At 44.4% G+C, this 11,482-nt stretch overlaps 3 protein-coding genes across 3 annotated transcripts; 2 read left to right on the forward strand and 1 right to left on the reverse strand.

Moving 5' to 3' along the window:
* Window positions 1-52: 52 nt before the first annotated feature.
* PYURF (PIGY upstream reading frame) lies at window positions 53-263 on the forward strand (the record flags this gene model as incomplete). The annotated part of the gene is made up of 1 exon (XM_010077164.1): window positions 53-263. A coding segment is annotated over one exon (211 nt), but the record flags the coding sequence as incomplete, so codon positions are not given.
* A 32-nt stretch (window positions 264-295) lies between these two features.
* PIGY (phosphatidylinositol glycan anchor biosynthesis, class Y) lies at window positions 296-526 on the forward strand. The gene has a single exon (XM_010077152.1). The coding sequence runs from the start codon at window positions 296-298 to the stop codon at window positions 524-526; it is 231 nt and encodes a 76-aa protein (XP_010075454.1).
* Window positions 527-1,568: 1,042 nt separating this feature from the next.
* On the reverse strand, window positions 1,569-10,943 carry HERC3 (HECT and RLD domain containing E3 ubiquitin protein ligase 3; the record flags this gene model as incomplete). Its single annotated transcript, XM_010077175.1, has 18 exons — window positions 1,569-1,596; window positions 1,903-1,973; window positions 2,178-2,300; window positions 2,375-2,464; window positions 3,254-3,258; window positions 3,686-3,788; window positions 4,349-4,527; window positions 4,865-5,048; window positions 5,223-5,325; window positions 5,881-5,940; window positions 6,869-6,963; window positions 7,277-7,353; window positions 7,671-7,819; window positions 7,998-8,128; window positions 8,743-8,834; window positions 9,325-9,546; window positions 10,072-10,148; window positions 10,811-10,943. Coding segments are annotated over 18 exons (1,922 nt in total), but the record flags the coding sequence as incomplete, so codon positions are not given.
* Window positions 10,944-11,482: the final 539 nt, after the last annotated feature.

The raw sequence follows: 11,482 nt of genomic DNA on the forward strand, positions 1-11,482 counted from the left end.
GCAGCCCGCCCTGGCCTGCTGCCGCCCCGGGGCGAGGGAGGGGGGCTGCCAGAGGGCAAACCCCGGTCATTCACTCCTTTTATTTTTGGTTTTCTTTTTTTCCTCTGACTTGCGTGACCAGGTACGAAGAAACTACCAACGAGCTCATTAACGAGGAGCTGGGCATTGCGTACCCCGTCATCGACGGCATCCCCAACATGATCCCTGAGGCTGCCAGGAAGACGCAGACGGAGCCCCCAGCTGAGGGCTCGCAGCAGCCCTGAGCACCCACCAGCCACGGCGGTAACTGCGGCCGATGGCCAGAGGAGGCATGCTCCCCTCCCTGCCCACGCTGACTGTCCTTGTGCCCCTCCTGTCCCTAGCAGGCTTGTTTTACTCAGCCAGCGTCGACGAAACCTTCCCCCGGGGATGCACCAGCACAAACAGCTTGTGTTTCTACAGCCTTCTCCTGCCTATTACAATACCGGTTTATGTGTTCTTCCACCTGTGGACCTGGATGGGGATTAAGCTTTTTAGACACAACTAATGTGATGCATTTGCTAACCCCTGGGCTTCTCTAAAGCAGCACCATTTGTTTCATCTCATCAGGTATTGCAGTTGGTTTGAGAGAGTTCTGGTGCTAGTGACTGGCATCGTTTTCCTACTAGTATCTGGACCTGTATGGCATCCTCTGCAGCAGCCTATTGCTTAATTACTCCTAAGGCAGATAAAGAGGAGGAATAAAAAGAAGCACTAATTCCTGCTCATATATCCCTTCAAGAGTGTTGTGTGTTTGTAGTGGCGCTAAGGAAAATCTAGGTGGCGATCATTTTTACAAGGAAGAACTGTACCCTGACTGAAATAACTGATCTTAAATAATAACCAATGCCAATCTGCAGCAGTATGAGTCTCTGCTTGGATTAAGAGCTTTGGTTTTTGTTTTGAACTGATGTGTGTACTGAAATGTATTTGGCTCACTGTCAGAAGTACATAAAATAAATTAAGATGATGTTTAATAACAAAACTAGAGTTTAGTGAAATTTACTTGCATGATACCCATGTCTGTGTGTCCAGTAGCTGCTTGCTTGCCTTTTTTTTTTTTTTTTAAGAAAAAAGATGGGGAAATGACAGCACTGCAGAAAACACGTGCATTTGGGGGTTTTGTTAGAGTGGCCTCCAACATGTTCCAGTGTCTGCTCAGGAGATGTACGTCCCTGTACTATTTGCTTAATGTGTCTGAGTGCCCAAGTTTCATAACAGGCTGGGTCATCTTCATTCACAAGTCATCTCCTGACACAACTGAGCCCAGGATTTGCTAGCCAAGTCAGCAGCTACAAATGCTGTTTAAGTATGTATCTTAGCACCATGTACTCCTCAGTAGAGAGGGAACAGAAGATAGTTCTGCTAAATTCTTCAACCTTCCCATTTTCATTTACAGCAACACCAGAGAATGGAGTGACAGACCACTACAAAGGTGTTAGGTGCAAAGAACGATGTGCTTGGCACTGTCTGACAAAATGTCTTCACAGGACACAGCTATGAAGGGGACAGGTTAATGCTAGTATAAGCTATTACACGGGTTTCTTTTTTTATGTTTCCTTACTAGGTGGTTTGTATCTGCAACACAGACACATGAATGTCCTTTACGGGCTGAAAAGCTCAGAAAATGCAGCACCAGGCTGTAAATACTGCAGACCTCAGTGTCTCTTGGTGGGATCCTAATAATGCAGTGGAATTGATCAGGCTGCTGCTGGGCAAATAGTGCTGGAATGCACAGTATGAAAGGCAGTGCCTGCAAGAGCACTGTATTCGAAGGCTGACTCTAGCTGTTCATCGGGGCTTCATGTGCAATCAGTGGAGAAAGACTCTAGATACACCCTGTGCTGGTGACTGATAGGGCATGTGGTCCCTGAGCAACATTACCCCAAAGCACCTTCATGGTAAATAGCACTGCCACTTGCATTTAACTTATGCCAACAAAGCTTGATGGCCACCTGGAATAACAATAAAATATGACCCTCTAGATTTACTCTACATCCCCTGTGAAACATGTTTTATAATAATTTGATGAGTAGTTGTTTTGTTGTATACTCAGTGAATACCGAAACACTTCTACCAATACTTCAGTAACACTGAAAACCAAAGAACCCTGCAGCAATATGTTTAGACCTAACAAATAATATACTCGGGTATCTTACCTTTAAGATCTTCTTAAATTGCTGGGTTGGAGCGTTATTTAAATGTGTCCATATGTCTTCCAGAAGGCACTGTCTTCTGACTGGAAAAACCCACTGTTCCTGGCCCGAACATATTAACGGTATCTGAAGATTGAAGTAACAGTGTGTTAGCACTGTGTTTATCTTCTAAATTGTAAAAAATAATTTGCCACACTTACATCTCTGAAGCACTGGGACAGAAAGCTGCGTTCTACAGAATTAATTTCAATCTTGTCTTGCATGTCAAAGATGCACGGATACTTGGTCAGCTCCCACAGGACCATCTGAAATGACAAGGAAGAAGGAAAAAGACGTGTTGATTTTCTCTTGCAAAATCAGAGTTCGGGGGTACATGTGCAGACCAGTTCAGTCTGTACCCTGGCAAACTCCTGTATCTTTGAAACATGCCCTTGCTGTGTACACGAACACTACACCAACAGAGGCGTGCTTTCTAAAAGCAGCTTCTAAACACTTCTGTGAGAGAGAAATCCTGAGGGAGACACATCTGAACTGTCTGTGCAGGCAGATACTTGTGTTACAGGTATTAACAGGAGTTAAACAGAGAGATAGTGATTTTAATAGCACCTTCCATAATTCAGCCAAACCAAAACACACAGTAAAAATGTCCTGGATACACAGATGATGGTACCCTGTTGTTAAAAACTGTTGGGTTTATTGTCTAGAATACCAAAAGTAGATACCGGTGTACAGAATAATTTAATTCAAAGTGTTACACCTGCAGCATGATAAGGCAGCAACTTCAGGTAATGTCCTGTTTGGCTTTTGGTTCTGTACTGTTTCTCAAACCTCCTCCTCCACTCTGGTTAATTGGTACAAAATTGGTACATTAGCAAATGAAAGCTAATGAGAGAATTAGGCATTTGCCCTGTGAATTCCAGACAAGTTGCCAGAAAAATGCATTTTTTTGCCTAAGGAAGCACCTACTACCCACATTTCCACTTCATGCTGCTCCTAGGACACTGATTGCACTTGGTAGCTAATTTTCACTCCTTCATGTCATCAAGAAACGAACCAGTTCACAGCTTATTTTTCATTACCACAGCTTTGGTTTTAGATGTCAGCAAACTGAAATGCTCAATAGGGTTTCTATATAAAAGTTTAAAGAGACCTCACAATATTTCTGTTAATTAAACATAGTAAAATCCAGAGTAACAAGAAGTACAGCAACCATCCCTCGTGGTGCTATTTCACACTCATCACCAGCTCAAAGCAAACAGAGCTGCTGAAGATGCTGGAGGACAGCTCCGACTCTCAGAACCAGGGGCCATGTCAGGACAGGCACTACTGTAGCTGCTGAAGTACTGGGATGGGAACGGGCTTGCATAATTTAGAACTGCTGGAGGACTAGGGAAAATGCATTGCCTTTGAGATGTACTGGGCTAGAGTTTAGAGATAATTTTCATATATATCGACTCATTTAAATAAAACAGGGAAAAAAAGTGGTTTGCACTGCTGGTAAGATTTTGCACTTACTTCATTTACACTAAGGAACCAACAAAATCTGATAATCTCTTTCACTTGAGGCACATAGAAGTTGTTTTCCTGCACTCTGAAGCCAGTTCTGGAGTTCACCTGCATTGATACACACAATAGGAACAGGGTTGTCAGCACATCTAGTGAGCCATCTGTGGCTGAACAGGACTGAGGAGTCACAGGGCTCTCTGCAGCCAGAGCTCCGAGACCCTGCACAGAAGCGGAAGACTTGAAACGCGACAAACAGCGCAGCACTCAACAGGACTCCATCAGGCATGTTTCACTTTTGACTGTCTTTCCTGTTGCAGGTGAATCTGAAGTTCCCTATTCATGTTCATACTTGGTGCCTGGCAAATACAGGATTTTCAGGGAGACAGTGAGCACGTAAAGCTCCAAATGCTGCAACCACTTACAGAGGAGCGGGCTGGCCACACTTTTGAGTTTTACCCAGTGGATAAATACACATTCAAGAGTCCAAACTTCGAGGCCCAAATCAGCCAGAAGGATACTCAATTCTGAACAAAATTTAATGACTCTCTCTGATTCATAGCAAGTGCATGCTTGAGCTCTTGACTTTCCTAAACTTTGAACACCTCAGACGGAGAAAGGCTGGCTGTCAAGAACACAGCCATTACCCCCAAATCCAACCGCTTTCTCACCTGGTAAAGATTCTGCAGTACGTGCAGAGTCCCTGATTCATGTGGGTGCAGGTAGAAGGGCTGTCTTTGCAGACTTATGACTTCTATCATAAATAGAAACAGGTTTGTCTGGGAAACCCTCTGATACAGAACAACCAGCTCCTTGAAAAAGGATGTTTCTAGGTTTGACCACAGGCATTCTGTAAAGAAAACAGCTAGTGAAGCATCCGTCACAGGTAACATGCAAATAACTGCAATTTCTGGATGAAGCTGCGTTTTCTCTTTTTATCAAATGAACTAAACCAAAAAGATGCTTAATTTTGCACTATAAAAATTTTAAAAAAAGAAACCAAAACAGAATGAGATTTTTTTTTTTTCTTGTGTCTTGCTGTGTTGTCCCATGTTTCTACTTCTACTGAAAGCACTTCCCCCAGGCTAAACTGCGGAACCAATTACACCAGTGATACTAACTCTTGCTCCACAGCCAGAAAGGACCAAACATTTAAATAATTCTGTTCTACCGCTATTAAACCCTACCAAGAGTTTGCAGGTCCTTTGGCTGGAGTTTCGCGATGGCTTGTGCTAGCAGCATGAGAGAACGGAAGGAGCTGTCATCCTCTCCCTGCAGAAGGAAAGGCAAGATCAAGTAGACTCTGAAATTTTCAGGTGAGATGGGAGAGGAAGACAACGATGGCAGTAACTTCTCAATCTCCTTTTGCACCTTCAGAGGAGAGAAAAAAAAATTAAAAAAAAAAAGAGACAAGAATTAAAATTGCAATTATGTTTTCCCAAAATCTCCTATGAATTAGGTTGGCACAAAATTAAGAAGTTTCATGCACAAATCCAGAGGTCCTCAGTATCTGTGTAAGTGAGAATCCTTACACTGAATCCTTACCTCCTGGAAGATTGGTGGCTTCTTGCTGACTTTCTTATAAAAACGTTGCACTGCTGACATGTCTACACCCGAGACTGCTTTGGAAGTTTTGAAATGTTTGTCTCTATCACAAAGAAAAAAAGAACACTAAATGATGTGAGAACATGTTTTTTGCTACCTACTGGTAATGAAGCATCCTAACATCAGAAAAAATACTTGGAAAGTTCAGCCCTGACTCCAGTGGGTACCATTTCATCTGTTCTAAGAAAATATTCCTTTGGTGGTGTGACCTGGTTAATATTCTGTCCTTGGCTTGTGTAGCTGGTCACTGGCAATTTGAGGTTTCCTGTATTTCACCCTAAAACTACTTGCACTTCAGTGCTGGAAGGAGCTATTATGGATCCTTTGGGAGCTGTAATACTGCCTAAAGGGATCATCATCATCCCTCAAGTGTCACTCTGGGATAACCTGCTAGAATGTGAGCTTCCATAGCAAATTTCGACAGGACTGAAGGGGATAAAAAAAATTAATTTTAGTTTGAATTTTGAAAAATACAGACTTGCTTCTTGCAAATTCAGATACAACTAATCTTCTCTACATCCCTGGCCTGAAGTAACACTTTCTGGCCAGTTTACATGCAGCCAGGACGTTCTGTTACATCCAAGTCAGCACACGCTACCTTTTCTCCAGGAAGCTCCCGTTGATGCAAGCCTCGGATGAGAAGATCAGCCTGATATTCCTGACAGTGAAAAACAAAACAAAAAGTCAACCCTTTCAACATGAGCAGCAACTTTAAAATTCTGAAAGAACAAAAGCCACATATACAAGCATGTCTGCAACTTTTCTTAGCACCACTTCATTGAGGGGGTTGTAGCACATTGAGGGAAAATCCATCAGGGTATCCACTTGCTGCTGCTGCACAAAATCTGGGTTCCCAGCGCCTGAAGGAACATCAGACTTACTCACTACCTGTATTCCTGGTTCTCTTCTTATTAAAGCAGCTATTTTATCAGACAATTTGCTGTTCAAGATCTCCAACAACCACTTTCCATACGATCCAAACCGTACTAAAAGTGGTCAGGGAAATATTTAGATCCAAATCACCTAAGATTTTTAAATAGTCAAAATCAGCAGCTGTAGTCAGACTTTACCAAAGAAAATTGCCACCCACGTAAGATCTGAAAAAAAGACTATGTCACCGTAATTCTCAGCTATGAGCGTAAGGCTTTGCACAGCAGCATACACTCGCTGCTTTTGACAATGGGTCACTAAAGGAGGGATCACAAATTTTTAAATGCTGACACACACAACACATTCCGGTTTGGGTATTTTAAGTTATGATTGTTACATAAGGCCTCGGTCTGCAGGCTGAATCTTTCACTGATTTAACTTGTCAGCTCTTCAATAACTTAACAACCGTTCCCTGCAAGATGACAGAACACAGACAGTACATCTGCTCTGTTCCCACAAAAGGGTTATCGAAGGGCTGTTGCTTATCAATGTCTTTTTCCTGTGCAAAAACTAAGAAACAAGTGCTGGTACAAGATTCTGTCTCAGCTAAATTCTCGAGGATCAGTTCCTACAATAGTCTCCAAAGTATAATAATTTTTAGAGAAAATCATATATCAGGGATAAAAAAAAAAAAACGCAGCAGGTTTCCGACTTACTTTTTTACACTCTCCCAGTGTTGCGAATTGGAATTAGAAATCAACGCATCCACATCTTCATCCCTCAGAGTGGCAATACCATTCAGATAGGAATCCTATGTGAAATGCATGAAAATATTGCCAAGATTACAGGTCTAGCAGATGGGATTCTTTTTTTCAAGGCAATCATTACAAGAAGGTTTCAGCCCAGGTATGAATGAATTAATGGTCATCCAGCACGATCCGGATGTATTAAGCACAGAACAGATATACAATTTCAATACAAGTTAGTTTCTGCATAAGCATGGAAAGAACTGCAAGAGATAGATATGAACCTGGGGCACTAAAAGCAGGATGGAAAATCCAAATGTTCCCAGCAGTAATGTGAACAATGGTAACATAAGAAGCCGTGGTCAAATACGCACGTACCTTGCTCTTCTCGCAAAGGACAATACTTCGGTTTCCTCCTGCAGTAATTTCAATCACCTTTTGTGACATTTTGTTTTCTGTGAAAGAATAAAAAGATTTTCAAAGGCACATTTGAAGAGAGAGTCATTATCTTCAGAGAGTTCAGTGAACAGATGGGGAACAGTAAAAAAACCCCTTAGATAGTAGCTGTCTGTCCATAAGCTGATTCTGTGTGGCCATTACCCATGATGATAAATCAAGCAGCAAATGGAATTATCCATTGCAGAATCTGTTGGGATGACCAAGCAAGCATGAGACACAATGTTACCCTCTCAGTGTAAACATGAACTCAAGAAAGCAAACATCTCCCTGGAAGAAACGAATACAGATTGTCCACATCTGCAGTGGTCCTTACTCTGACAGGATTTTCCAGTATTCACTGGTGGATCGATGGGAAGTGGTATCAGCTGATCAGGCTTTCTCTCATCTCCCAGCTTTCCTTCTTCACCAGAACCAAACGAGTAGACTTTGTCCAAGGAGGGGACGTAGACCAGGGTGTGCTGTCTGTTCAGAAAAAGAAAAATGGTCGGAATAAGCTAATGCCACTGGGCTAGTCAGAATAAAATTTACAGATGTGTTTTCACAGTGGATAGCTGAGGCTTGCCTTTAAAAGTCCTGACAGTCCAGCTAGAGAATCCCTAAGACCTTGACCTTAGAAGGAAAGTTATCGGTACTTTCTCACCTGCCGCAGGCAACCTGTGAGACTCTTGCTCCCCACAGCTCGGCTACCACACGAGGTAGGAGTTCATTGCGGGTGGAGTTGTGACCAAGCTGGCCAGCCCCTCCTGCTCCAAAGGTGCACACCAACCCCTCCTTGAAGATGAAGAAACAAACAACAGGATCACCGCATTATTAATGGCATTCAAACGGTCACCACCAAGAGCAAGAGCCAGCGAGACGGAATATGTTCCATGGGACTTGATTCAAAACATCTCTGGTTCAAACACAGGCAGAGCTCACTTTTCGCATCAAGCCTAATCTTACATTGTCTAATGCCCAAATCATTTAACTCCTGAGAAAAGCAATTTAACTGCGGAGAATATTCCCCTGTTGTTTAAGAGTTTTACTTGTATGGGTAAACCCTAGTGAATTAGGGTAAACCCTAGTGAATTAGCTATTGTTCACATTTTCTGTTGCCCCCAAAATGCTACAAAAAAGATAACTTTCAAAAAGCACTCAGAGTTGAACTGCACCTCTCTGCCCCAGGATTCCCATTCACCATCTCCCTGCAAAAGTTTGCACGCAGGTGACGGGAATGTGAGGAAAGGACAGTTTTCCCATTAGCTTAGTTAGCATCCCTTGGGGATTGTCGTCAGACTGGGATGAAAGCAGGCGTTGCCATCCCAGTTTCTCCGTGCTGACTTTCAGCAGTGTATCTTTTCTCACAGCATGAGGGCTCAGATGCTGACTTTCCATTTCGGACGCACCTTGGAGAGAGCTGCGGTGTGATCTGCCCCACAGGAGATAAATACAGTCTTCCAGTGCTCTAATGCTCCCACATATGATGGGCAGTCCCTGTCTGGGAAGAAGATAGCAGTGCTAAAGTGAAAGAGTACTGGGGGGTCTCACACAAAGAAAGATTTAGAAAACAGTTCTTTAGCACTTTTCAGTCCTCTCTTACAGCAATTCACGTATTTACAACTTGGGTTTGAGTTCTTTCTGCCCTCCACTATAACATACTCTTTCTTGTAATGTTCTGTTTTTCTCGTAATATTTTCATTTATATTCATTCTGAAACAAAACGCAGAGCTTTCACACCTGCTTGCCAAAAGGCTTCACAATATGACTCTCAAGCGAGTGGACTTATTCAGATCCTGCTGACTTCAGGCTCTGTCTGGCTACGGCAACTCTGCTCTAGCCTTCTAGGTTTGACGACAGTGTGTGATCTTAATTGTTCTCTCACCTTGTGTTTACAGAGAATTTCCTTCATGCGAGACTGCCTTGAGAGAGAGTGGGAGTGGAAAGAGACCTTCTTACTGCTTTACTCTCAAACTGCTGTCCTTCCTTACCTTCCGTGTCTCCTAGTCCCAGCTGTCCGAAATCATTCTTTCCCCAGGAGTACACAGCTCCAGAGAGTGACACGGCGATGCTGTGAGCTCCTCCAGCAGCGATCTGAGCGAGCGGGATGCCCTTCAGCCTTTCCACCAACTGCGGCTGGGCAATGAGCGTGGTTTGGCTTCCCACTCCCAGCTGTCCATGGGCATTCTGGCCCCAGGCGAAGAGCTCACCTCCTTCACGCACACAACAAAAGAAAACAGCTCAGCCTCACTCCTTCCAGTGAGGAACCTTGGCACTTTGGGAGTGGGAGCGAAAAATCAGTGCTGTTTCCAGGGACCTAGCTCCAAGGTGAGACTATGATCTGTAGCCACATCTGCCTGTTTGCCTCTGACCCCTTTGGGGCAGTCCCACGCTGCCTGTGTGACTCAGCACAGCGAGGATAAAGGCAGGGTGTTTCCACCTCTAAAGCCATATATTTGCAAGAAGTTCCCAACCCAGAGAGGTGCTCCAACTTCAGAAAGAGCAAGTCTGGTGCCTGCAGAGTGGGGCAGCCACGTCTGCTCTCCACACCTTTGTGGAGGGGGAGCACTAAGGAACTGGAGAGGGACAGAGCTGGAGGTCCCTGGGTGCTGGGAGGAAAGGGCAGCTCCCCTTTGGTGTCACCAGCTACTGGAAGCAGTTCAAACACTCCCTTGGGAGCGCAAGCCTGCCATAACATGAGTCCCATTTGGAGGAACAGTGTGCTTGAAAGAGGCTACCTCTGGACAGAGCCATGGCGTGGTGGTCCCCACATGCTATTTGAACAATATCTTGATTTCCTAGTTCTTTCATCAGCCTGCAAAAATAAGGGGAAAAAAAACCTCAAATCAAAATAGATAGATGCTGTGCCATGAGAAAAATAAAAAAGATCCTCTGCTCCCCAAGTCCCAGCACTTTTAATAGGAATTATGAGGAAAACTATAGGTCACTTTAGCTGATTCCCCCTGCCCTGATGCTAGCCTACTGCAGCTGTGTGTGATGTGATTATGGTTTGCACCATGGGAAGCTGGGAAAGAATCAGGCTCAGCCCTGGGCAAGTTAACGGGAAATGCCACAGCAAACTGCTGTACCATTTTAGATGATGGTTACCCTCACGGCTTAATCGGAAGGTGGCAAGGTTCAGATGTGCTTGAGTCTTTCATCTGCAGCTTTCCCAGGCCACGAGTGGTTTGCAAGTCATCTGCATTACTCCAGTATATGCTACCGATCCTTACCAAGTTTGAGAAAAAGCTGTCTCATGTGCATCTCAAGCAGCTCAGATCTTGGTGTTATCCTCAAAATCAGTGCACTAGGTAACCAAAGAAGATAAAGTTTTGGGGTACTAGGAATGAATGCGTTCCAGTTTCCTCCCTACAACAGGAACACGCCTCAGTCTCTTGGATGTTATCTTTAGGAAGAGTGATAACCACCTTCTCTGACTGTTACCATCCATACCTCCACCCCGTGAATGCTTCTTACCTTGTCTTAGAGCGGCCAGCTGAAGCTGTAGCCCACTGTTCATAAAGCTTCCCATCAGCGGAGAGAACAAGAAGATGTGTTTCATCATGGTTTGAACACTGCAGCTTCTTATTCCTCTGTGACTGCCTGAGCTCTGCAGAACAAATACGGCCAGGCACGACGGCCACTCTAAGGCAGAGGACATCTCAGCCATCTCAGCCCCCTCCCCAAGATCTCTGTGTGCTATCACTTTCACCAAGAGCTTCTGTTGCTCAGGAAGAAGTGAGACAAGTGTGTATGACTTATTTTCTGAGGGTCTTTGGCATTTCAGTGTCCTACCCACTGCTGGCTTTCATACCAGACAACTCTCCTGGCTGTCAGTAAAATATATTTCTCCATCTCTTGGGCTGCTGTGCCACCAGCTCCCAGGACAATGAGCAAAACATCAGCAGGAGCACGTTCTGTTGCTTCTGCACAGCTCTGAAGTGTCCTGGGGAGATAAAGCCCTTCCCGAGGTATCTGCCCACCCCAGATATGTCACAGCTTTGGGGATGGGATGCCTTGAAGTCAGATGTCTTCCACCAGACAAGCAACGAGGGAAGGTTCACGCATTGCCTATTCCCAGCAGAAGGACCTCCCTTCCCGGCTGCAGCTGATGGGCTGCAGGTGCTGTCCTGACCCGCCCGCCCGGTG

This window comes from Pterocles gutturalis, unplaced genomic scaffold (assembly GCF_000699245.1).
Source record: "Pterocles gutturalis isolate BGI_N339 unplaced genomic scaffold, ASM69924v1 Scaffold52891, whole genome shotgun sequence".
NCBI classification, from domain to species: domain Eukaryota; kingdom Metazoa; phylum Chordata; class Aves; order Pterocliformes; family Pteroclidae; genus Pterocles; species Pterocles gutturalis.